The sequence below is a fragment of the Bos taurus genome, chromosome 24 (assembly GCF_002263795.3).
Source record: "Bos taurus isolate L1 Dominette 01449 registration number 42190680 breed Hereford chromosome 24, ARS-UCD2.0, whole genome shotgun sequence".
Lineage (NCBI taxonomy): Eukaryota > Metazoa > Chordata > Mammalia > Artiodactyla > Bovidae > Bos > Bos taurus.
Window position 1 is genome coordinate 35253188 of NC_037351.1, and position 27259 is coordinate 35280446.

General features: G+C 46.8%; 1 protein-coding gene and 1 long non-coding RNA gene across 3 annotated transcripts in view; one reads left to right on the forward strand and one right to left on the reverse strand.

Annotated features, from left to right (window-relative positions):
- The window catches only part of LOC101902862 (uncharacterized), a 38234-nt gene extending 30969 nt beyond the window's left edge, over nt 1–7265 (forward strand). The window contains exons 2-3 of one of the 2 annotated variants that reach the window (XR_239827.5): nt 1309–1359; nt 6569–7265. This is a non-coding gene — a long non-coding RNA (uncharacterized lncRNA). The remainder of the gene's footprint in view (nt 1–1308; nt 1360–6568) is intronic. The other variant, XR_009492721.1, reaches the window with a different exon arrangement.
- COLEC12 (collectin subfamily member 12) overlaps nt 1–27259 on the reverse strand; it is a 185262-nt gene that overhangs the window by 4380 nt on the left and 153623 nt on the right. Inside the window, 5 exon segments of the mRNA NM_001101843.1 lie at nt 7126–7235; nt 8559–8695; nt 9549–10037; nt 23884–24930; nt 26130–26228. Coding sequence (NP_001095313.1) covers nt 7126–7235; nt 8559–8695; nt 9549–10037; nt 23884–24930; nt 26130–26228 — 1882 coding nt within the window.

Genomic DNA, 27259 nt, shown 5'->3' on the forward strand with positions numbered 1-27259 from the left:
CAAAGAAAGTTCTACAGTAAAGAAACACGTCTCACTACTAAGATTTTCCTATTCTGAAGCCAGGTTCTTACCAGCGTCACCCAGGGATAAAGACCAAATTGCCTCCATCTTTTGACGACAAGACCAGCAAAAATCAGGGCAGTGGGAAAAGGGGAGTCGAAATTTACAGTCAAAGGATGGGAAAATGAGGTAGAATTGACTCCCCTGCACCAACTGTATATTTAGGGATTTTTTTTTTTTTAAGAAAATGAAAAGTGAGGGACTTCTTTGGTGATCCAGTGGCTAAGAATCTGCCTTGCAATGCAGAGGATGTGGGTTCGATCCCTAGTCAGGGATCAAAGATCCCACATGCTGCAGAGCAACTAAGTCTGCGTGCCACAACTACTGAGCCCACACGCCACAGCTAGAGACTCCGTGCACCACAACCAGCGAGTGTGTGTGTGTACCACACCAAAAGATCCCACAAGACGCAACTAAGACCAGGCACAGCCAAATAAATGACTAAATAAATATATTTTTTTAATGATCTCAGAGATGAAGAGATATTTTAGAGGAAACCATCAAGCAATGAGAGTATAAATGGGATGATACTTAGGTGGAAACAGACATTCATTTGCTTATTCATTCCACAGAGTGCCTACTGCACGCAAAGGCTAAAGCTAGCTGATGGCAACACGAGCGCTGTAGAGAACAGACTGCCAGTCCTTGTAGAACTTACATCCTAGGCAAGAAACAAAGCAGTAACAAATCTCAGACTGTGATGCCAAGAAAAGGTGAAGTTGGAAGGAAACTTTGATGTAAGCTTTTTTTGGTGTGTTTCTCTCTTGCCTTGACAGACCTTCCTAGAAATGGCCACAGTGCCCAGGCAGTTTGGTGGTGTTGATGTACACTTGCTTCATTTCTGCAGTTATATGAGGGGGTTCCCTCCCAATGTTGCTTACCAAATTTGAGACTGTGATTCTGGATGCATTAATGATGGGACATTTGATATTTTTTATCTCACAGTTAATTGGAAAATTGCATAAATAGGAATTCTGATAGATGATCTGCTTAGTATTTTCCCCTTGCATTTCCTTGCCCTTTTCAGTAGGTAAAAGGGGCTTTCAGGGAGTTCTCTGGCAATTCAGTGATTAAGGCTCTGTTTTCATTGCTATGAGCATGGGTTTGATCCCTGGTTGGGGAACTAAGATCCTACAACTGGCGTGGCACGGCCAAAAAAAAAAAAAAGGGATGGATAGATGAGACGAAAGAGAACAAATTGATAATGGAAGATCATTTTTATCACCGTTCTCCATTTGTTTTTTCCAGGTCATGGAAATTCTTCAGTGTGGTGTTTGAAGTAATCCTTCAGGACTAAAGGTAGGACATGGCTGTGAGTGGAGGAGTGACCCAGGTGAGACCAGCAGGGGTGGGAGATGGAGTAGCTTGAAGCCAGGCTGCAGGGGTAGTTTGTCTTATACATGGTCTCCCAGCATCTCTTTGGAAAAGCTAAAATCACACAGAGTGATTTGTGGTCAATCCCTCCAGTCTGCATGCTTATAACAGCGCAGAGCATGTCAGAGAAACAGAATGTATATGTTCTGGAGAAGAATTTCAGCTTAAATAGTGCCTAAACCTCACTCCACAGATAGATTCTGGAAAGAGAAATGGCTGAAGCCTGGGTGCCGAATTCTTGAATCCCATATTTTAACACATAAGTTGCAGAAGTGGTTGGATAGCAACATGCGTTATGTACTGGGACAGTGTATTCTGAGTACACCGGGGCCCATGGAAGCACCTAGACTCACTCTTCCAGGAGCTGGAATCATGAAGCATCTCAGCTGGTGGCTGTGAAGCACCCTCTCCCCACCCCCACCCTCCCTGTTCTGGGTTTATCCTCATGGAGGTAGAGCACAAACTTCCAAGCTTGGCAATCAGCCCCTCCCAACCACACAACTTAGTACTTTCTCATCAACCGCAAGATTGACGGAGGCTTCATGGCTGAGGAAATTCTTCTGGTAAGAGCCTGGCCTCAAAACAAGAAAATCTTAGGAGAGAGAAGCATTTCTTTGCTATTGAATTTTCTCCCACTATAGAGGTTTCTTTCTAGTGGCCAAAGCCAGAGTCGCATGAAGCATGAAGAGTGAGTGATTATGGCATAAGATGAAGCCAAAGTTTCCCTTCCAGTGCTTTTTAATTTTTGGAGACTTGTTTGATGACCCAGCACTTGTTTGACGATCTTGGTGAATGTACCATATGTACCTGAAAAGAATGTGTATTTGTGGTTGTTGGGTGAAAGGTTCCATAAATATCAATGAAGTCAAGTTAGTTGATTGGTTGGTTGGTTTAGTCCCTAAGTCGTGTCCGACTCTTGCAACTCCATAGACTGTAGCCTGACAGGCTCCTTTGGTCCACAGGATTTCTCAGGCAAGAAATGGAGTGGGTTGCCATTTCCTTCACCAGGGGATCTTCCCGACCCAAGGATCAAACCCGGGTCCCCTGATTATAGGTAGTCTCTGGTATCGCAGGCGATTCTGTACCAACTGAGCCACCAGGGAAGTTAGTTAATAGTGTCTGCTACATTCCTCTTGGTTTTTCTGTCTACTTGTTTCTATTAATTACTGAGAAGAGAGCACTGAAAGTTCATTTGAAGCCCTTCTCTTCACCATGTGCACATTTAGGGTCAAGGTGTCTGTCTTCTTGATTGTGACAGGGTCCTGCAAATCAGAATATTTTTACATGAGTGGAACAGTATCTCTCACTCATACTGTGCCCAAACTCTAGAAAAGATTTTCCAGGCTGGCACAGGGGCTGGGTCATGGTGGATACTCCAGGATGATTCACTGAACGTTATCATGAGACTGTGGGCCAGTGGATCACAGTGTCCAGCCAGGGGACTGGTACCAGCTGGTCAAGAATGAAGTTCTCACAGGTCTGTTGTGAAAAGAGAAAAATGAGGACAACTCTGTGTGTATGTATGGGTGATGGCCAACTGTCTTTTTTGATTTTGTTTTTGTTGTTTTGTGCTGAGATTTGTTGATAGGCGATTTTTGTCTTTTTGGCTGCACTCTGTGGCATGTGGGAGCTTAGCTCCCCAACCAGGGATTAAATCCATGCCCCCTGTACTGGAAGTCTTGACCACTGAACTGCTGGGGAAGTCCCAATAGGTGATTTTTAAAACCCATGTCCTTAGTTGGCAAATAAAATCTTGGCAATATGGGTCAGCTCTCCAGTCTTTCTCTTGGAAGTGCATTGGTGGGTGGACCCAAAGCACTTGGAAACGTGTTCCTAGGCACCATCTGGAGACATCACCAATTGCTTCTCTTGCCCCAGTATTCATAGTCAGCAAGTCAGATTGTATGTTTGCTGGAAATAAACCTTTGTTCAAGTCCACGTGCACCTTAAACTTTCAGCCTCCAATCCATGTCACTGTTGCTTTTTGTCTGAGTACTCCAGCACCATCTTCCTCAACCAGCTCAGTATAAAAATTCAAGTAGGGGCAAGAGACAGAGGAGAGAGCCTTTCATCCCTTTTCTGTTTCCTCCTTAATAGTACGCCCAACAGCCTGAAACAATTTCAGAAGGGGAGAAAAGGGAAGAGCAAAGTAGGGAGACTGATTTCTTCTGTAACCCGGGTGAGGCATGGGGAGGGGCCAGGTCCAAACCACTGTGTATGGCAGGGGAAAGGGAAGTGATAGACTGGGTATGGAGGCCACAGAAGCAAAGAGGAGGAGGGTGCAGGTGAGTCTGAGTCCATGGGGAGGTACCTGTGTTGGGTACCTTGTGTTGGGAGATACCTGGGAAATCCCATGGACAGAGAAGCCTGGCGAGCTACAGTCTCTAGGGTCACAACTTAGCAACTGAACAACATGAAAATGATGATGGCAATGACAACAGGAGTTGTTGCTGTTCAGTCCCAGTTGTGTCCGACTCTTTGTGACCCCATGGTCTGCGGCACGCCAGGCCTCCCTGTCCTTCACTATCTCCCGAAGTTTGCCCAAATTCATGTCCATTGCACTGGTGATGACACCCAGCCATCTCATCCTCTGACGCCCTCTTCTTCTGCCCTCAATCTTTCCCAGCATCAGGGACTTTTCCAGTGAGTCGACTGTTTGCATTAGATGACCAAAATACTGGAGCTTCAGCTTCAGCATCAGTCCTTCCAACGAGAATTCAGGGCTTATTTCCTTTAGGATTGACTGGTTTGATTGCCTTGCTGTCCAAGGGACTTTCAGGAGTTTTCTCCAGCACCACAGTTCCAAGGCATCAATTCTTTGGCGTTCTGCCTTAGACAAGTAATAGGAGTAATAGTACCACTACTAGCAGATAGCATTTCTTGAGCACTTCCTGTGGGCTCACTGTCATTGGTGCTTGATATGTATCATCTCATATAATGTTTACAATACGGATGTCGGTGCTTCTGTAATCTTCACTTCTAGATGAGGGCATGGAGGTTCACATGGTTGGGTAACTAACACAGGGTCACGTAGCTGCTGAGTGCTGGTTGAAGGCCTGGAACCCAGACCTGGTGAACTCCAGGGCAGACACTCCCTTCCCTTGTTGCACTGGCTCTTTTTCTTGTTTGTGGTGTGTTTATTATTATATGGCAAGTTCAATTAGCCTTTGGCTATTGAGGCCTCATAATATGTCTGCCTAATTTATTCTTGCTTTTAAAATCTGATCCCAGGGATTTTTACATGTCTGTGTGTTCCTTTGGGTGGAAAACAAGAAGCAGAGTCTGGGCTCTGGCTGGGGTGCTGTGCAGTTGCTTCTGGGAACAGAGCTCCCCGAAGGTGTCTGGTGATGTGATTCTTTCCTATCCCAGGTACCAAAGCTGGGCTGTCATCCCAATCAGTACTTCCTGCTGGAGCCTGGGAGACAGGAGAAAATTCCACCCTGGGGGAGCTGGCAAGGGTGCTACTCTTCCTGCTCAATCCATTCCACGTGGGCCAACCCAGTTCATGCTTAGAGGAGGGCTTCAGATTGAATTTCTTAGTGAGTCTAACCCAGACCTTTTTTTTTTTTTTATGACCGTGAGAAAAGTGGAGGAGACTAAAGTTATTTTTTTTTTTAGCTCCCCGCTGACTCCTTTAAAAAAATGATCCATACTCTTGACTGTCAAAGTGACACATTTATCTTTCCCTTAGTATTCTCTGCCTCCTGTCCCAACTTCCACAGCTCTGATTTATTTATTTTTTAAAATGTATCTATTTCTTTGCATCAGGTTTTAACTGAGGCCTCCCCTCCCCACTTCTACTGCTCCAATTTTATTTATTTAAAAAAGTTATTTATCTATTTGACTGAATTGGGTTTTAACTGAGGTATGTGGAATCTTTTGTTTCCTTATTTGTACCAGATCTTTTTTTTTTATCTTTTAGTTGCAGCACATGTGAACTCTTAGTTGTAAGCATGTGGGATCTAGTTCCCTGACCAGGGATTGAACCCGGGTCCCCTGCATTTGGAGTACAGTGTGGTAGCCACTGGACCACCAGGGAAGTCCCTCCACCGCTCTGATTGTAGATGACAACTCTCACAACTGCTTTGAGTCTCCTGAAGCGTATTCTTGCTGTGATGGATACCCTCCTCGGGTGTCAGCCACGTTTCCGAGGGCCAGGATGTGGTGTGGCTTCCTCCCACCGAGGATGGGTGTGCAGGGAGCAGACTGGCTGGCTGCTGAGCCAGGAAAGAGATATCCATTTGTCCTGGGGGCAGTCTGAGGCTCACCTTTGGCACGAATCCCAAATCTTCAAATGTTCCACCTCAATGTTTGGTTGCTACTCTAAAAGAAATGGCCTGGGTGGTTGATTCCCTAGTGGTCCAGTGGTTAAGACTCCACCTTGCAATGCAGGGACTATGAGTTCGATCCCTAGTTGGGGAACTAAGATTCCACAAGGCATGGAACAACTAAGCCCACTAGCTACTGAGCCCACATGATGCAGCTAAGACCTGATGCAGCCAAATAAATAAATACTTAAAAAAATCCTTTAAAAGAAATGGCCTTGCTCTGGTTTCCATCTATATCCTCTAATCATGCTTTTCACATAGAGGATTTAAAAGCATAAAGAAACCCATCTACCCACACACACAGGCACGCACACGTGCACACACACACACAGAAACTCTACTTGGCCCCTCCATCCCTCGAGTCCATCTTCCCGTCCTTGACCATGACTGCTCCAGCCCTGATGCCCGTGACATTGACCTGAAATACCTTCAACTTCTCCTCTCCGGGTTCCAAGGATGCTGCGGCTACTCCAGCTCAGGACACAGTCCTGAAGTGGAGATGCCCACACGCCTGCTTGAGCCTCTGTAGGACATGTCTTCTCTGGTGGGTTTTTATAAATTCTGCCCTACTTGGTACAGTGTGTGTTGCTCAGTTTCACATTTCCGCATCCACTAGAGGCGAAGCAAGAGGAGGATGAAGAGGTGAAACTGAAAGGCGCGCAATTTCATCCTCTTCAGACCCTGGGGTAGGGTTAGGGCAGGAGTGGACACTGGGGTCCAGGTGAGGCTCATGGAAATTTCTGTACCCCTGGGAGCTTTGAGAAGGTTCTAAGAATTGCTTCTGTTCTCTGTTGCTGCCTTTATAGAACTAGATCACACTGGACTTACGGGGACTCTTCAAACCTGCGGGAGATGGTCGTCCCACAAGGGCCTTCGTTCGTGGTACACTTGATCTTTCTATGTGCAGGAGAGTCATCAACGCGTAGTTCATCCCCACACTCTGGCCAGAAGCCCAGTGAGGGCTGGGACACCAACAGTGTCATCCTGAAGGGAGCATCTTGCCCATTTGGAAACACATCTGGGGAGCTCGACCGAGCTGGGGAAGCTGGCCTTCCTTGGCTTTTGCAGCAGCACTTAAAGAGCACGCTTTGCCGTCTCTCTCCCTACCACCCTGGGTGGTTTTATGAGTCTATATTTTTGTTTGTTTTTTTGTTTTTCTTGGTAGAAATGAAGAAAAATTCACTCCATGAGAAGAGGAAAAAAAACCCGACTTTTACCCCATATTGATTTCCCTCCATGGAAATAAACACGCAGCTGGTACCCAGAGGCTGAGTGTGAGGACTGTGTTGGACACAAGGTCGTTCAGGAAGAAACACAGACCAGCGAGAGCCTGACCAGCAACCTGGACATTTCTGAGACTCACTTGTACTCCAGAAGTGTCCCATCCAGCCACCTCCATTCATTCTCCTGCTCCAAGTCCGTGAGGCCAATCCAGTAGTTCTGTTTCGCCACCATCTGGTTTTTGATCCATTGCTGGAAAATAAAATCATAGATGGTGCGTTACTATTTCTTGAACAGATGTTTGGGGGACTTTCGATATTTAGAAATGAGGGCCACTTTCGAAGAGGATGCTTGTCATAACTTGTGCACTATTTTGCTCTCCTCTTTTCATTGCGCTTGTTTTGCCCTGGGGTTTTTTGGGGGGATGGGGGGCGTGGGGAGGGCTTTGACATGTTTTCCTCTTATAAGTTTAAAAGCGATACTCCTAAACTATCCCGATCACTCATGAATCCCACCAGGCCCCACCCGCTCCCACAACCCCTCCCTCCGATGTTCTAATAGCAGGAACAGCCACGGCACTGTCAGGCTCTTCCTCCTGGCCGGGTCCCACGTCTGGTGTGTCACACATAACATGTCTTTGAGCCATTACAACCACCAACCTAATAAAGGGGACAAGTGATTGAGCTGGGGTCAGGCCCAGGCGCCTGACCCGTCTTATGGATGCTCATTTCCAGTCAGTTACTGCAGAAGCATCCGTTTTCAGGGTCCTGCCTGCCGGAGACATGCACGGGAAAGAAAGGAGGCCCCTGTGACAGTGCGGCATTAAAGAGAAAGCACTGGCGTTGTTGCTAGATGGACCTCAGTTTCAGTCTCAGTCAGTTACTGCAGAAGCATCCGTTTTCAGGGTCCTGCCTGCCGGAGACATGCACGGGAAAGAAAGGAGGCCCCTGTGACAGTGCGGCATTAAAGAGAAAGCACTGGCGTTGTTGCTAGATGGACCTCAGTTTCAGTCTCAGCTCTGCATTTACTTGTCTCATGTATTAATCATTCAAATTTTGTGGGGCCTCAGTTTTCCTGTCTGTAAGATTATATTACCCACAGGCTCCTGGGCTGTGGTGAAGTTTATAGGAGAAAATGCCTGGCACACATTAGGGACCAAATGAGTGGTTATGATGTGTGGGCTCTGCCCCAGGACCATATGTGCCCTTCCTGACCCTGTTGAAGCCACATGTCTGGACCCTGGCATTCGGCCCCACCCCTCCAGTGCTCAGGGCTCTCTGCCTCTCCATAGGAGACTTGTACCAACCTGCAGGCTTCCCGCTCTTTCCGGGAAGAGCCACACAGCTCCAGGCTTGATAAAGCAAGAGCTTCCAGCTGCGAGCACAAGGACCCAATCCCCAGGCCATGAACGCTTTCTGTCCCTGGATAAAGCCCAAATCTCAATCATGTGGCCCTCGGTGTTTCTGTGACTATGAATTTATGGTATCTTTGAATCCTCAGTAAGCATGCACTTTTCAGATGTCAGCAATCCTTAAATTACCGTTTTCTTCAACCCGAAGAATGCCACACACGTACCTGCTCCTCTCCCGTGTTTATGAAAACGAGATGTGAAGACATTCTTTCGCAGAAAAGTTTTGCATCCTCAAAAAAGTCTCTCTCAGTTGAAAAATAGTAGCATTTGTCTGTGAAGTTCTTCCAGTAAGGCAGGCAGCCTAGGAATGCAAAGTTTAAAAATGCCGATGAAAACATACACATGCTGAAAACACTATGCCTTTAGGAGGCATGGCCACAGCCCCGCTTCCCCAGTGCCCGTATGCTGAGTCTGTGACTGATGTTCCTGAACATTCTAGGGGCCAAGACCAGTCCAAGGAAGTAGGTGGCCTGCAGGACACGTGGTGGTTACAACCACTTAAGCGGGCCTTTGTGTCTGGATTAGTCTTTACAACGACAGAAGTAACGGACACAGAAATAACAGGCAGCACAGGCTCAGGTGGGCCCCATCAGCCCGGGATCATGCAGAACCTGTAAACAAGAGGCTGGGAGAGCTGGGCTCACAGAAAGAAGCAACTAAGGGGGACTGCAGGGAACCAAGTGGAATCGGCTGTGGGTCCAAGGGGAGAAAGACAGGCCTGGTTGCAAACCCAAAGCTTTCATTATCAAAGGATGAGAAGGTGCCATAATACCTTCTCAAAAAGAAACGCGAGCTGGCTTCAGGAACAGAAAGTTCCATCTGCATGTTAACCAAGGTTTGACCATCCCCAGGTGAAAGGCAGAGAATGAAGACAGGGACGGCTCTGGGGTGGCCAGCCTCAGATTTTCCTGAATTCAACGTCTGGGACCAGTTCGTCGCTGAGGACCCGACTTGGCTAATGATAAACAAGTGCTAGAGGAGCTGATGCTGTTTAGGGATAAACACACGTGACTGAAGGATGCTGCCTAGCGGGGCCAGGCGAGCAGCAGGGGCTGAAGCCCACTCTGTGTGATGCCTTCACTGCTAATAACATTGGGTGTGTGAGGTGAACAAGGGGTACACCCCCATCCCGGGTGTGAGGGGCTCAGACTCACCGTTGTCCTCAGGTGCTGTGGTCGGCTCAGTCTTAAGGGCCAGGGGCACTGCCGCCCCTGAGGGGCCCGGGGGACCAGGGGGACCCTTGATACCTGGCATGCCCGGCATCCCAGGGAGGCCTGGCAGCCCCCGTGGCCCGGGCACCCCAGGCTCCCCCACGGTGCCCTGCAGTCCCTGGAAGCCGGGGGGGCCCTGAGGGCCTGGGAGTCCATCCTTGCCCGGCGGGCCGGGGGGGCCTGGGTCCCCGCTGGGGCCCTGGGGGCCGGGCTTCCCAGGAGACCCTCGGGAGCCTTTGGAGCCTTGCAGGCCTTTGGAGCCTTTGCTGCCGCGCTCTCCAGGGGGGCCGACCGGCCCGATTGGGCCCCTCTCACCGGCTGGGCCAGGCGGGCCCGGCTCCCCCTTCTCTCCTTTCTGCCCCTTGTTGCCGGTGGGGCCTGGGGGTCCCTGCTGTCCTCGGTCACCTTTTGGACCCCTGGGGCCAGGAGGACCTGAAACATAAAAAGAAGACAAAAGGCATAAGCATGAAATCCGGGACACCTCTGGTCATCTGGGACCATTTTTCACAGCAGGAAGGCTGTGTGGGTTAGGATCGCTGTGTGTGTGTGTGTGTGTGTGTGTGTGTGTGCAGGAAGGCTGTGTGGGTTAGGATCGCTGTGTGTGTGTGTGTGTGTGTGTGTCTGTGTGTGCAGGAAGGCTGTGTGGGTTAGGATCGCTGTGTGTGTGTGTGTGTGTGTGTGTGTGTGTGTGTGCAGGAAGGCTGTGTGGGTTAGGATCGCTGTGTGTGTGTGTGTGTGTGTGTGTGTGCAGGAAGGCTGTGTGGGTTAGGATCGCTGTGTGTGTGTGTGTGTGTGTGTGTGTGTGTGTGTGTCTCTGTGTGTGCGTGCGTGTGTGCTCAGTCATGTTTGAGTCTTTGCAAACCCAAGGACTGTAGCCCACCAGGCTCCTCTGTCCATGGGATTCTCCAGGCAAGAATACTGGAGTGGGTTGCATTTCCTTGAGATGACCTCTCTCTTATTTCCTCCTCATTCCATCGATTTGATGAATATTTATTAACTACCTGTTGTATGACAAGCACCATGTAAGGTGTGGGGTAAGGGGTTGAACTGGACTAAAAAGATGCCATGGAGTGTTGAGAGACTCTGTCCTGTAATTCCCCCAGGGCACCAGCCGGGCCTCTCCTCTCTGCTCCTCCCCTGTGCTGCTCCTGTCCCTCCAATGGTGCTGCCCAAACACAGGAGGTCCTCAGGGCCGGGCCTCACTATGGACCAGGTCACCGGGACGGGAGATCTATGTTGGGGGTGCTCTCAGGGCCAGCTGAGAAGGACCAGTTTCATTTTTCCCAGTGATGCAAACAGTGCATCAAATGCGTCTAATAATGCAAATAGGGTTTGGGCTTCCCTGGTGGCTCAGACTGTAAAAATCCACCTGTAATGCAGGAGACCTGGGTTTGATCCCTGGGTTGGGAAGATCCCCTGGAGGAGGGTATGGCAACCCACTCCAGTATTCTTGCCTGGAGAATCCCCATAGACAGAGGAGCCTGGTGGGCTACAGTCCATGGAGTTGCAAAGAGTCAGACACAACTTAGCGACTAAGCACAGCACACAGGGAAGGTAGACTAGAGAAAGAAATAGGTGCAGCATCTCACTGGCAAGGGAGGAAAAAAAAAATCATTTTCCTCCAAAGGAGGAAAAAGCAGTTCCCCCTTAAAAAGGCAGGGAGGGGGTTGGAGGAAGGGAAGCAAATACTTGCTCATCTCTCCTTGCTCCAAAAGGCGGTTCACTTAACGTGGGGGTGTCCTGTTTTCTCTGAGTTCTCAAGAGTAACATCGACATCACACAATCCATCACAACCAAGATTTGTATGCAAATGACAGGGTGAGCATACCTTCACATACAGTATGTCACCTGACCTTCGTCTATGGCATTGGGTTCCCACAGCACATCTGAGGACACGCAGAGCCAGAGACACAAAGCTCCTTGTTCAGAGTTACTGTGCAACTCAAGACAGATCTACCCAAGGGAATGGGGCTTCCCAGGTGGCGCTAGTGGTAAAGAATCCACCTGCAATGCAGGAGACCTGGGTTCCATCCCTGGGTCAGGAAGATCCCCTGGAGAAGGGAATGGCAACCCACTCCAGTATTCTTGCCTGGGGAATCCCATGGACAGAGGAGCCTGGCAGGCTACAGTCCATGGGGTCTCAAAAGAGTCAGACAAAACTGAGTGACTGACATAGCACACCCATGGGAGTAACACATGTCCAGTTACCATCAGGGGGAGGAGCTGGGGCAGGAATTCAGGGCTTCTCGTGTTGAAATGAACACATCGTGGAGGACATTGCTCAAATATTCTTGCCTGGAATCTTAGAGCATCCGAGATCTTGCTCTTCTACAGGAATAAGTGTAAGAGCTCCGCACCCATTCTCTGGATGGAAGCACAGAGCCTTGGAGGCCGGGAGGATGGAAGTGCAGGGGAGAGGCAGGATTGGTGGGACTCCCACGCTCAGTTTTGCCTGTCCCCCTTCACCAGCACACCTCCCCACTGCCTGGTGAGGACAGAACGATGAAGCACCCTTTCCCACCTCAGTAGGGGGATCTCTGTTCTCTCCCTGCCCCAGACCCTAGTGGACGTCACTGCATCCACATACCATCCACGGCCACGGCCAGCCCTCCATCTCTGCCCTCCCTCTGCAGAAGCCTAGGTCCTGGGCTCAGCTTTGCTCCCTTGAGCCTACCCATGACATTGCCCCTGGACTTTCAGGCCAGACCCTCTACGGAGCTGTAAGTGAGTTTATGCCGAACTAGCATGCGCTAGGGCTAGCGCTGGCATCAGTGCGTTTCATTTTAGGGTTATCTGCCCCATAAGTCAGAGACTTCGGAGTGAAACACCTTCTTCCTGAATCCATCTTACTGACTTTTGTCCATCTGCTCCTGTTGACTCCTCCCTACCATCAGCTCTCCAGGCCTCTGGGTCCTCATCTCCACCCCATTAATGGATGGTCCATTTTCTCTGGGATGTCCAGCCAGCATCTCCGACCTGGTGTGTCTAGACTGACCTCGTCACCTCTGCTGTTCATGCCCTCCTCCCATCATCTCTTATCCCACTGCATCGTCACAGCCGTCTCATCACTATCCTACACCGGGGTTCTCTCCTCTTCTCTCCCCCATCCCCTCTGTCTTTCTGGCAGATTTTTACGGTTACCTCTCAACTGCTCTTCCTACCTGATCCCTCTCCATGCATCTCACTCTGCATCTTTTGCACATTTGTCTTCCTTACACTCAGCTCTGGACCCCACTTGCTCCAGAATACCCTCTTGGTCCTCTGGTGGCAAGGCTTCCATGACCTGGTCTCACGTGTGTTGATTCATCCTCCTCTGCACCTGTGCAAATTTCTTCTCTCAGAATTCCGTCTGCCCATATCCATCTGGAAAATTCCTGCTCACCCACCATGTAATCCTCCCAGGTCACTCCAGGTGGAAGTTTTCCCTCCTTCTGTGATGTTTGGTCCTTGTTTCTTCTTCGAGGACCCTTCCCCATCTAGTAGCTAGATTACAGGCCACAGTCATTATCTAGCAAGTGTTTGTCAAATCAATGTGCCTCATGGGTCAAAAACCCCTTTGCAGGCTTCCCTGGTGGTAAAGAATCCACCTGCTAATGTGGCAGATACAGATTCAATCCCTGGTCCAGGAAGATCCCACACGCTGAGGAGCAACTAAGCCCATGCATCACAACTACTGAGCCCACGTGCCCTAGAGCCTGGGAACCGCAACTACTGAGCCCACGTGCCCTAGAGCCTGTGCTCTGCAACACGAGAAGCCACCGCAATGAGAAGCCTGCACACAGCAAGGAAGGGTAGCCCTTGCTTGCCGCAACTAGAGAAAGCCCTCGCAGCAACCAAGACCCAGCACAGCCATAAATAAATAAATATATATATATATATATATATATAAAAGAAAGCCCGTTGCATTAGTGCTAACATTTGGGTCCAGCAGAGACTAGGAGGGAGGGATTCTAGGGTAACAGTGTCCTGCCTGGTGACCTTTATCTCATTCTAAGAAGTCACCTCCACTCAATCTATGTATCAGGTTGACCCTGGCTGCCAGTAAGACTGGCCATGGGGAGATGTCTTCCCAACTCTATTCATACTTCTGAACTGATCCTGTGATCTTATATCCATAATTTGATTTTTCTTTTTCCTGTTTAACCTGAGGAGGCTCATTAAACAGCCTAGCCATTTAGGAAAGACAGAGGGTGAGTTTTTACTGCCAGATGGATCTCCTTTAAAAAGATAACAGCTCCTTTGTGCAGTTGAGAAAAAATGTCTGAAGAGATTAGTGGGGAAGGTGGCCTGTGTGTTCCTCTGTAAAGCATGCAGCATGATGGAAGGTTCTAGTGGAATGATGCTGACAATAGGCCAAAGCAAACAGAAATCTGATTTATTTGGAATAAGGGCAAAAATAAAAGTAACTCCCCCCAACACACAACTACTTCTGTTTTGTTCATGTTCAATGTTTGACCTTAAGAAATCCAAATAATGAGGAAGATCTGTTGGGAAATTCAAGTGCTTTAGAAATTCTTTATTCTCTTTATGGATTTGCCAATAACCAGCGTTGCTCTATCACGCATGACGGGTGGGTGATGTACTCGCAAGTTATGGGAAATGAGTTCACCCATGGCCAGGAAATAGTGCCCATTCCAGGGCCTGTCTCCCTGTTCTGAATGTTCCGACAGACCCATGTGGCAGAGAGTTGTATTTCTTCCAGAACACCCTCCTCTGGTTGCCAAAAGAATTCCAAAGACATACGATTCTCTCTTCCCCTCCTGACATGAATCCAAGACCTCCTTTACCTGGGGTGACAGCTTTTCATGAATCTTCTTTCTTTCTGGGGTCGGGTAGTATATGGTCTTTGGCTATTTCTCTCTCAACCTAAGTTACACTTGAATATGCTCACCCCCTCCACAAAGAATCATAGCTTATTTTAATAATGCCATAAAAACGCAGACCTCACAGTCAACACAAAATACCAACTGATACTAATTTCCAGATGTTGAGAAGGAAGGGAATAAAATATCAGGAGGAGATGCAAGTTTTTGCCTTGGATAAAGTCTAAAATCCTACTTGTGATGGATTTCCTAGCTGGATTAGGATAAAAACTGAATTTTTCATATGAAGCACTATATCCATCACAAATAGATTATCTGCATATTCAAAGAGACACGTGTATCCCAATGTTCACTGCAGCACTGTTTATGATAGCCAGGACCTGGAAGCAACCTAAATGTCTATCAATTGATGAATGCATAAAGAAGTTGTGGTATATATATACGATGGAATATTACTCAACCATAAAGAGGAATGAATTTGAGTCAGTTGAACTGAGGTAGAGCTAAGGCCTGTTATACAGAGTGAAGTAAGTCAGAGAAAAACAAATATCATATATCAACCCTTATATATGGAGTCTAGGACAAGGGTCCTGATGAACCTATTTGCAGGGCAGGAAGAGAGGTACAGACATGGAGAATAGACAGAATTGGGAAAGGAGAGGGTGGGATGAATTGAAAGAGTAGTACTGAAATATACAAATTACCACGTGTAAAATACATAGTGGGAAGCTGCTTTACAACACAGGGAGCCCAGCCTGGCACTCTGTGACAACCTAGAGAGGTGGGGTGGTGGTAGGAGGGAGGCTCAAGAGGGGCAACCGATACAACTTTGTAAAGCAATTATCCTCCAATTAAAAAACAAATGTGTTCTCTGTTATATTGAAAAGTTTAATATAATGTTTTATATTCATGGCTGTGGATAAACTCCTAGCAGGCACACTGCTAGGACCCACGTCTTCATCCACAGCTGCCCCAGCCTTGGGAAAATATCGGCTCCAGAGCTAGAGCCGGAGGCTGGAACTCTGCCTTCAAACCCTGGGCTATGGGAAAACGTACTCTGTATGCCCTGTACTCGGGGATTCATTCATTCATATACTTGGCTCATTAAGACAACATTTTGCTCGCTCCTTAAAACCTGCTGCTGCTGCTGCTAAGTTGCTTCAGTCGTGTCTGACTCTGTGCAACCCCAGAGATGGCAGCCTACCAAGCTCCCCCGTCTCTGGGATTCTCCAGGCAAGAACACTGGAGTGGGTTGCCATTTCCTTCTCCAATGCATGAAAGTGAAAAGTGAAAGTGAAGTCGCTCAGTCATGTCCGACTCTAGCGACCCCATGGACTGCAGCCTACCAGGCTCCTCCTTCCATGGGATTTTCCAGGCAAGAGTACTGGAGCGGGGTGCCATTGCCTTCTCTGTCCTTAAGACCTAGATATTTGCTATTTATTTCTTTTTAAAAATCACTAAGAAAAAGAGCTAAAACCATTTCAAAAGTCAGGACTGGATCCCCCTACAAAGGTGATCACTAATGCTGGGGGTATATCTTCCTCAAGGACCTGGGATGCCAGTATTGCTTTTGGCATCTGGATGATCCTAGGATTTTAGGTATTACTTCAATCTTTTTTTTTTTTTTTGGTGGGGGCAGCTGTTAAAGTCAAAGTAAAATGAAATAAAATATAAGCCACTGATAGTGCCTTAAAAGTGAAAGCTCTGAAATAAATGACAAGACAGTATTCATGAGCCCATGCAATAACTTGAATTCAGAGTCGAGAAAATGGTGACATTACATGTGGGGCAGACATGATGTCCTGTACAGAACAGCAAACTGGAAGCCACGTGGTTGGCTGCCCAGCTTGGGATTTTTTTTTTTTTTTTTCTGCCATGTGGCTTGTGGGATCTTAGTTCCCTGACCAGGGATTGAACCCGTGTCCCGCGCAATGGAAGTATGGAGCCCTAACCACTGAACCACCAGGGAACTCCCCTGGCTTGGGATTCTGAAATGCCAGGATACCATGTTGCTGGTAAAGCTGTCGAATGAAGGCTCCAGAAATGCCTGTATATGACCAAGACCAGAACTCAGAACAGCTGTGTTTGCACCGTCAGCAAAACCTCCTCCCCAGGCTTCTAGGCTCCAGAGCCAGGAGCCTTAAACACCAGAATCCTTTAAACAAACATCTTAAAGAGGACAGGAGACTTTAAATACTGTGCTGTTGCTGCTTTGGCCACCAAGCTGCAGGCTTTGAGAAGGGCCAAGCCCTGTATCCTACCCCTGAAATAACTTTACAACTTGTTTTCCAAAAAAAACTGCTCGTGCCTAACGGAAAATAGAGAAACCACTTTACTTCTTAACTGCTACTCAACATCGTGGAGACTTTTATTTTAGAACCACAAGTGGTCAGGTTGGAAGATACAGAAAAATAGTAATATCATCTGACATATTTTTCTTCTCATGCAGAGAAATGAATCACATTTATTTAATACCCACATATGAAAAAGTCATTCTGCGGTGCTTAGGTGAAAAGGAATATACAAATTAAAAGGAAATTTAAGACAGGATATTTGGCAATCGTTTTCAAGAATAATTTGGTTCTTGACCTCATGTTCAAGATAGTCAGACATCTGGAAAGCCATGGAAGCTCTTTGTCCACAGAGGAGGATATATTTAAGCCACTGTTTCTCACCAACTGGCCATGGTGTGCTTCAGTGCCTTCGAATGCCTGCACTCAATAAACGTGGATCAGGATTTCCCTGGTGGTCCAGTGGTTAAAAATCCACCTGCCAACTGCAGGGGACATGGGTTCGATCCCTGATCTGGGGAGATCCCACACGCCCCAGAGCAATTAAGCCTGTGTGCTATAACTACTGAGCCCACTCGTCCTAGAGTCTGAGTGCTGCAATGAGAGAAGTCACTGCAATGAGAAGCCCGCACACCATAACTACAGAGTAGCTCCCAGCAGAGCCAAAAGTAAATATATAATGTGGATCAAAAATGAGTGAAAGTCAGAGACTGGCAGCACCAGTCTGATTCCTCTCCAGGGCTGGGCACCGGGACGCCAGCAGTAAGAACTTCTGAACTCCCATCAACCTTAAAGCCTGCATCTGTACAGCTGTGTTCTTTGTGGGCAGGAATGTTGTCTTCCACGGTGATGTACTGGCTGGGGCTACAGCAGAGGGAAAAACTTGGACAGGAACTGAACATACTCACACTTGGGTATGAATATGAGCTAAGCCTCTGCCAGGCACTGCACTGTTTTATTTACATTATCTCATTAAGTCCTTACAACTGTAATAGGTAGACAGATACTTGGTACTCATCTCCAGGGCTCTCCAGCTCTAGAACTGGTGTTCTTACCACGAAACCTCGTGGTCCTCCTGGAAGAGCAGGTGCAGGGAATTGTCTGGTTGTACTAGGAGGATGCGATTTACACCTGCATGTATTGTAGGAGTAGCTTAGGGTGTGAGGTGAACTTGCCGCCTAGGAGTGTGTTTTATGAAGTATGAAGTCTTCCATGTGCCAAATTAGGATAAAAAATGTTACATTATCTGCAACAAAAAAATAAGCCTTTCGTAAGGTTCTGGGGTTTATGGAAGTAGAGATCATTGTTGTCAGGATTTAATTTTGTTGTTGTTGTTCAGTTGCTCCATCATCTCTGACTCTTTGCAACCCCATGGACTTCAGCACGCCAGGCTTCCCTGTCCTCCACTATCTCCTTGAGTTTGCTCAAACTCATGTCCACTGAATCAGTGATGCCATCCAACCATCTAATCCTTTGTCACCCCCTTCTCCTCCTGCCCTCAGTCTTCCCCAGCGTCAGGGTCTTTTTCAATGAGTCAGCTCTTCACATCAGGTGGCCAAAGAATTGAAGCTTCAGCTTCAACATCAGTGTTTCCAGTGAATATTCAGGGTGGATCTCCTTTAGGATGGACTGGTTGGATCTCCTTGCTTCCATGGGACTCTCAAGAGTCTTCTCCAGGATTCAGTACATGACTTCATACCTAGTTTCAGATGATCATCTTGCTCAGCCATCTAATCCATCAGCTTCACATTTCAGTTCCTAATGAGGCACATGTCTGCTGTGGCTGAACTGTGCCAGAAGCATTAGGGTTCTTGGAGTGCGAGTCACACAAGAATTTCCTGCAAAGTATCAGGGTATTCTGAATCTTACAGAGGCAAACCTAACCTGCTGCTGCTGCTGCTAAGTTGCTTCAGTCATGTCCGACTCTATTCGACCCCATAGACGGCAGCCCACCAGTCTCCCCCATCCCAGGGATTCTCCAGGCAAGAACACTGGAGTGGGTTGCCATTTCCTTCTCCAATGCATGAAAGTGAAAAGTGAAAGTGAAGTCACTCAGTCATGTCCAACTCAGTAACCCCATGGACTGCAGCCTGCCAGGCTCCTCTATTCATGGGATTTTCCAGGCAAGAGTACTAGAGTGGGGTGCCATTGCCTTCTCCCAGCCTAGGCCAATGTTAATCCCACCCTGCTCCTTACTGCTCCATCCCATCTCTCCCTCACCCCTGGTGGTGAGATCCGGTACAGAGAAAGAGGAAAGGTGCCAGAGATGAAGTGTGGGAGGAACCACTGGAATTCGGAAGCTGGATCCCTTTCCCGCCTCTGGTTCTCTTGGAATCGCCGGTGGACATTCCCGTCCTGGAGGAAGTTGAAGAGATTGAATAGAAAGGGGGTGTCTTGGCTTGAGAAGTTTCTCAGGTCAACTCACAGAAAGCGCAGCTAACAAACAGACCAAGCATAAATGTTGGTGGGATGTAAGGAGAGAGTAACATGGAAACAAACACATTAGCATATGTAAAATAGATAGCCAATGGGAATTTGCTGTGTGACTCAGGAACTCAATCTGGGGCTCTGTAACAATCTAGAGGGGTCGGATGGGAGGGAGGTTCAAGAAGGAGGGGACGTAGGTACACCTATGGCTGATTCATGTTGATGTTTGGCAGAAACCAATACAATATTGTAGAGCAATTATCCTTCAATTAAAATTAATTTAATTATTTAAAAAAAGTAAATGGTAAAGCAAACGAGAAAAAGAAGATACCATTTAGAAACAGAGCTCTGAGGCCTTTCAGAGAGAGAGTCAGAAACCCCATCCTAAGAGACATCTCCCACTTAATATGTCTAAACAGGCCTTTTTTCTGCGTATCATGGTCAGTACCACCATCCACCTCGTTGGTGGTGTTGTTGTCCAATCGCTCAGTCATGTCCAACTCTTTGTGACCCCATGGACTGCAGCATGCCATGCCTCCCTGTGCATCACCAACTCCCGGAGTTTACTCAAATTCATGTCCATTGAGTTGATGATGCCATCCAACCATCTCATCCTCTGTCGCCCCCTTCTCCTCCTGCCTTCAATCTTTCCCAGAATCCACCTTGTTGCTCAAGCTAAACACTTAGGAGATGCCCATTCCTCCACCCTGCTCATGTCTGATCCATCCACGAGCCTTGTCCAGCTCCTCACAGCTGGCCTGATCCCGTGTCCAGTTTCTGCCCACAGCACTCCACTCCGTCAATGTACCCTTTGGGCTTGGGACACTTTGGGGAGAGAAATCTAGGGTCTTACACACCAAATGTGATCAAGAAGGGATCTGGGTGGGCTCTGAACATTCACAGCCCCTCCAGCCCATGTGTTCCTCACCCTGCAGGCACAGCCACAGAAGGCCAGTCAAGGCTATTGTCTGGGGAAGGGCAGGGCTACCCTTGATGCTCTCTCCAGAATTCCTCCTGACTGAGAAGACCCACTTTGGTCATGCATGCTACCATCCATCCCAAGTCACCCACAATGGGTCCGTCACCCCTCACTGGACCACTGCCTCCAGGATCACTTCCTGGTTATTTGTTCTTCCCCCAGCATCCAGGGTGACCTTTCAAAAATATAAATCAGGTCATGTCACCACCTTCCTTAAAACTCCCCCTCACACTTAGAGTGAAATCCCATCTTCTTGGCCTCATAGACTCCCCTGGGGCAGCCAGGAGGAAGGGCATGCATTTTCTGTGATTATCTATGGGGTTCGCATCACAGGCTTTGCACCAGACAGTCTGGGCTCAGATCCCGTTTAGCTACTTATCATTCTGTAAATTTAAGCAAGTTCCTTAAACCCCTCAAAGCCTTAGTTTCCTTATGTATAACTGGCAATGAGTTTTTGAACATCTGCTTTACAGAGTGGGTGTCACAGGGGTAATTCATGAAAAGCCCTCGTTACACTCATACTTAACTTCAGTTGATAAAAATAATCAGAACGGAAACATTAACTCATTTAAAGGCAGGCTCTGAATCTATTTATTGTTAATAAATATCTCAATCTAGATATTGTTAATCTATTTATTGTCATTTATTGGTGGTGTTTGGTCGCTAAGTCATGGCCAACTCTTTACAACCCCACGGACTGTAGTCCCCCTTCTCCAAGGAAATGACATCTCCAAAGACATTTATAGCTAGAAAATATCCAGAATACCATGTTAGGATTGTTGAGGGTATTACAACTTTAAGAGACAATTAGAAAGCACTTATTTTATGAGACTGCAAGTCTGCTGAGATTTCCCCTCATTCTGAATTTCAGTCGAGAAGGAATAGGGGAAAAGAAATAAATAATAAATATAGGTAATAAATAAATCAAGCACTGAAGAACTGTCTGGCTGTGTGAAAGCCCACTCTTTATTCAGAGTATGACTCTCACCTACAGTACCCCTGACAGGCATTGTCCAGCCCCTCTATAGCTGGGGCACACATACGGTTCACAGAACCCATTATATTTTCAAGCAACAGCAATTTTTATAAGTAATACTGCATAAAAACTAAAACTTATTTTCCTTTAATGAGTACCCACTAGTCTTTGTTTCACCCTCTGGAGCGCCTCAGATGTCATTTAAAATCTCTTCCACATGACAGCCTTTTGAATAGTTATAAACAGCTGCCTTATTCCGCACTAAGCAGTCTCTCCTATAGGTTAAAGTTCCAGGTTCTTCGATCCTTCTTCACGGCACATGGTTTCTAGACCCCATCACTCACCCTGGTCCTATTTTTCTGAGCATGCTGGTCTGTGAGCGTCCCCTGTTGATCGGACTCCCCAACATACACACTATCCTCGGGGAGTGGTTTTGCCATGCTAAAAGGAGGGAGTATCACCTCCTCATTTTGGATATCATATTTTTATTAATACAGCAAAAGATCACATGAGCTTCCCTGGCAGACACATTGAGTTGCTTTACAGTCTACTAAAACGCCCCACGCTTTTCATGCACACTTCCTCTAAGTCCCACCACCACCCCCCCATCAACATTTGTGTTTGGTCTTCTCTATCTACAAATGGGGATTTTCATGTCTCCCCCATACATTTCATTTATTTGGCATCTCTTTACTGTTCCAGCCTCTGCAGATCATTTTGGATCAAGATTCTCTGACCTGTTAGTTAGTATACACAGTTTCACATCACACAAGTATTGGCCTTCATCCACGTCCTCATGCTAGTCCCAGCAAAGCTGTTGAGCGGGCCCTGCCATCTGCCACTCAGCTCTGCTTCCAGGCTCAGAGGGGCTCATTTAACTATCACTCTTTATATTCACTCAACTAGCATGGCATTCACACCCAAAGGTGACTCCCAGTGACTCATGCTCTTGTATAATCCTTTCCCCTTAAGCATGGAACCTGTAACCTGCTTCTGACCAACTGTATATGGCAAAGGTGATGGGATGTCACTCCCTTGACTAGGCTACATTATATAAGACTCTATCTTTGCAGGCTGGAGTGAGAGAGACTCCCTTGCTGGGTGTAAGAAGCTGCAATGGTTTGAGATGGCCACATGGCAAGGGGCTGGGGTGACCTTTAGGACCTGACAGCCCATCTTACCATCCAGACTGCCAACAGATGAATTCTGCCAAGAACCTGAAGGAGTGTGAAAATGAGGCTTTCCCTAGTCAAGACTCTGATGAAACCACAGCCCCTCACTGAGCCTGTACCTGGGCAAGACCCTAAGCAAAGGATACACCTCTACTGTGCCCAGACTCCTGACCATAGAAACTGTGAGATGAGAAATGGGTGCTGTAAGTGCTGAGTTTTTAGTAATTTGCTATGCAGCACAGAAAACGAATACAACCAATAAACCCATTAATTGATCATTCATCCAGCACTGATTGCTCCACCTTGTTCTGAAGGGTACCACTGCCAGGAGCCTCGCTGAAGTCCAGATATGCTATTTTTCATTCTCCTAGTTTAAACAATATACTATCTCTGTTACTGTCAGGAAATAAAATGAAGTTCATTGGCCTTCTTCTTAGTGAAGTCATTCTGACGATTATTGCTTTCCTGAAAGCTCAAAAATGATCTAATCTGGTCCAAGGACTTTCAGTTTACACAGATGACCTGGTTTGGAGTAAAACTCAGATTTTATATGTAAGTCACGTCATTTCCCTCCCCTGTGGCCTTACAGTTACTATGATGGCCAGTCATCCATTGTTCTTGGCACTTGGAAGTAGCAATCTCTTAATGGTCACTCCATGATCTAAAAGATTGAATCTTTCTTCCAAAGGAGCCCAATTTGTGGCACTGAAATAGCTAGGCACTGAAAAATTCCAAATTAACCAGTCTTTCATTTACAAACATTTAATGGAACACCTTTAAGCACTGTCCACAAATTCTTAGTTATGCTTCCCTTCTATTTCCCTTCGAGAAATAGAACTTAATTCCCCTCCCCTTTGAGTGTGAGATGGACTTAGTGACTTGTTTCTAAAGGAGAGGATATGGTGGAATGATGGTATGTGACTTTTGAGGCTAAAAGACATCTTGGCTTCCTTCTTTCTGTTTCTCTTGGATCATTTGCTCTGGAGGCAGCCAGCTGCCCTGCTGTGAGGACACTCAAGCAATTTCACATGATGAGGAACCAAGGCTACCTGCCAATAAGCAACAAGTCCAAGAGCCATATGAATGGGCCATCTTGGAAGCAGCTCCTCAGCCCCAGTTAAAGCTTCAGAAGACTACAGCCCCAGGGCTTCCCTGGTGGTCCAGTGGTTAATTCTGGGGACATGAGTTCCATCCCTGTTCCAGGAAGATTCCACATACCTCGGGGCAACTAGGCCCAGGTGCCATAACCACTGAAGCCCCCAAGCACCTGGAGCCCACGCTCTGCAACAAGAGAAGCCTGTGCACCGCAACTAGAGAGGAGCCCCTACTTGCCGCAGCTAGAGAAAGCCTGCGAGCAGCAACAAAGACCTCCCTGCCCCAGCACAACCAAAAATAGATAAATAAGAAGACTGTAGTTCCAGCTATCATCTTAACTACAACCTCATGAGAGATACTGAGCCCAAACCACCGACTTACACTAAGCTACTCCCGAATCCCTGACCCACAGGAACTACACAATAATACAGGCTTATTGTTTTAAATCGTCGAGTTTTAGGGTCATTTGTTCTACAATCATAGATAACAACGTGAAGTTCAGAATTTCCACTTACCTTGCAGGATGGTAAAATTCTTGATGAGCTGACCATGCTTGGAGTCTACCAGCTTCATTTCTTCCATAATCACTGACAAGTTGGCCACTTCCGTGTCCAACCTCGACCTCATCAAATCTTGCTGCATCCTGAGAGAAACAGAATCCAAACGGATGTTGGCCAGCGTGTTGTTCAGGGAGGTCAGATCGTCCGTGTGTTTGGTCAGTGTGTCTGTGCACGTGGTCCTGACTTCGTTCAGGTTGCTGGTCAGCGTCCGCAGGTAGTGGGCTGTGTAGCTGATATTGCTGATGATGTTCACAATGTCTGACTCAAAGAGCTGGAAGCGCTCCTCGAGTTGGCTGAATTTGGCCGCCGTTCTGTTCTCCGCATCCCTGTGTACATCCTGCAGGTCCTTCAGGTTCTGCTCGTTGGCTTGGGAGGCTGTGGTGATATTGTCCATCTGCCCTGTGAAGGAGCTGAGCTGGCTGTTCATGTCCTCCAGGGTGTCGTTGTTGGCTTTGGCCAAGGCGGAGTTATTGGCAGCCAGCGTCTGCAGGCTCTGCACCTTCTCCTTCAGCCAGTCCGTGTCCTTCTTGGCTTGAAGGAAGACCTGCTGTAGGTTCTGGAAGTCGTTCTTGATGCGCTGGATCGCCTGGCTCGTGTCATCCACGGAGCGCTGCAGATTCGTGATGAGGTTCCTCTGCTGCACCTGGGTTAGGTTCAGATTGTTGAGGTTCATGATGACCACGTTGTGAGAGTACATTTGGCTCTGCAGGTTGCCCTGCAGCACGCTTGTGTCCTGCTGAAGATTCGTGACGTAGCCGTTATACGCCTGCAGGGTTTTGTTGACAGTGGTGATGAGGAAGGAGTTATTCTCCAAAGTTTCCTTCAGTTGGCTCTGCCGGTCCACCAGCGCGTCCCCGCTTGCCTGTAACTTCTCCAGCGTATCTTTGTTCTTGCTGGTCTTTTCTGTGATCTCACGAAGTTGCTGACGGAGATCCAGGATGTCCGACCTGAAGGTGGAGAGTTCTGAGTTGGTGCTGAGCGCTTTCTTTCCTGTTTGGTCCCCTGGAATCAGACACATGTTACTCAGGTTGGTGGGATGGAGACGTGTTCGAGTAAGGTCACAGATTCCCAAGAATAAAATAGTTTTATTCCTAACTGGAATGTGCCTTATGTTGGACAGAAAACTTGTGTCATGTGCTCACTGCATGCATTAGTGTAATCCACATCTCTGTTAGACCTGGGTCCTCAGGAATTGGAAAGGGTGCAGAATACCAGCAAAGATTAACTTGAGTGAACACTTTTCTCATGGAAGGAGGAGGAATTTACTTGTTTCTAGAACACTAGGAAGGATGACAAGAAGGCAATAACCTTCTATTTGTTAAGTTCACCAAAACTATTCTTTTAAAAATTGGGGGGAAAATCGCGTAATAAAATAGGCTAGAATCTTCTGTTTCTCAAAATCACCAAAATTCTTCTTTAAAAATTTGGGGGAAGAAAAATCACAGGATAAAATAGGCTGGAATCTTCTATTTCTTAAAATTAACTTCTACAATTATTTTGTGCAGTTTGCTGCTGCTGCTGCTAAATCGCTTCAGTCGTGTCTGACTCTTAGCGACCCCATGGACTGCAGACTACCAGGCTCCTCCATCCATGGGATTTTCCAGGCAAAAGTACAAGAGTGGGGTGCTATTGCCTTCTCCGTTGTACAGTTTAAAATATTTCAAATAAGAATTTACCAAGCATTTTATAAAAGAGCCTCTGATAAAGGGTATCTGTGATTTTTTTTCATCAGGATTGATCTTCAGATTTTATTTGGTACACAATAGTATTTTTGGGGGGGAGGGGATTCAACTTCAAAATTGGTCCCTAATTTTAAAATTTTAAAGCTTTTGAATTAAATCATGAGGAAAGATTAACACACAACATGAAAGTTTAAGGTCTTTCTGGGTGAATGTGAGTTTAGAGCCATGTCATTCTTAAAAAAAAAAAACTGTGGTCATTTACATAGAGTTGGGTTAGGGCAGCTGTCTCCCACCTCTGGGATGTAATGTCTGAAGACCTGAGGTGGAGCTGATGTAATAAGAATAGAAATAAAGTGTACAGTAAATGTAATGCACTTGAATCATCCCCAAACCATCCTCCCTCCCACCCCCGGTCAGTGGAAAAATTGTTTTCCATGAAATCAGTGTCTAGTACCAAGAAGGTAGGGACCGCTGAGTTACAGGGATTCAACTTCATAGTTCACGCTCATTGCAGATTACCTAATTTTTTCAGGTCGCTTTCCACTGCTGTGAGCTTGTCATCATAGGTTTGGCGAGATGTCTCCATGCCACCTGTAACATTGTCCATTTTCTCTACAACTAAGATTTGGAAATCAATGGATTAATGCACATACCTGCTCACATTTTATCTTTCAGTTTCAACAAGAGATCATTTCATGACAGAATAAAGGAAGCAGAATAAAACAAAAAGTATAAATGAAATCAAATCTAGGGGAAAAGCCATTCTTTTAGGAAAATAAATAACATACTTGTTGCAAATCTCAATGGCAGTTTAGTTGGTTGAGAACTCTAGGTTCTTAGCTGTTCTCATGATTATGTAGTGCCCTGGGGACTCTAGAAATAGTTTAGAACTCACTAAATTTTTTTGTATTATAAAAGTCCTCAATCTGTATTATCATTTATATTAATTTCCATTTCCCTGAGCCACCAGCTGCTGCTGCTGCTGCTAAGTCCCTTCAGTCGTGTCCGACTCTGTGTGACCCCATAGACGGTAGCCCACCAGGCTCCCCCGTCCCTGGGATTCTCCAGGTAAGAACACTGGAGTGGGGTGCCATTTCCTTCTCAGGGAAGCCCTTAATTTCCATAGGTGGAAGAATAACACTGTAATTTATTTACAAAATTGTGTCACTCAGACTCCCTGCCATTCTTGGCAGGTATGACTCACTTATCTGCAAGGAGATTCCATAGCAAAGAACACCTAGCTCAAGTTTAGACATAAAGTCCTAGTAAAAGAGATGCAAAGTCAACGGTGTTTGCCACTTTCTGTCCTGAGTTCACCACTAAGGCCTGACAATCTGCTTCTCCTTAGTGACATGTGAATCTTCAACAGTTCACAAGAAGATGTCTAAGTGGGTTTCCAAATAATAATAATTTCCCAAGAAGACTTTTCCCCCAGCATTTCCTGAATGTATATTACTGGAAAAGTTAGTGATGCAGTGTTAAATGAAAGCCACTGCTCTTATTCATTCTCAGAAGAATTCTCTATGGTTATAAATTTATCATTCTAAAATGTCTAGGAACTGTCTCCTAAGGCAAAGGAAGCAAAAGCAAAAATAAACAAATGGAACCTAATTAAACTCAAAAACTTTGGCACAGCAAAGGAAACCACT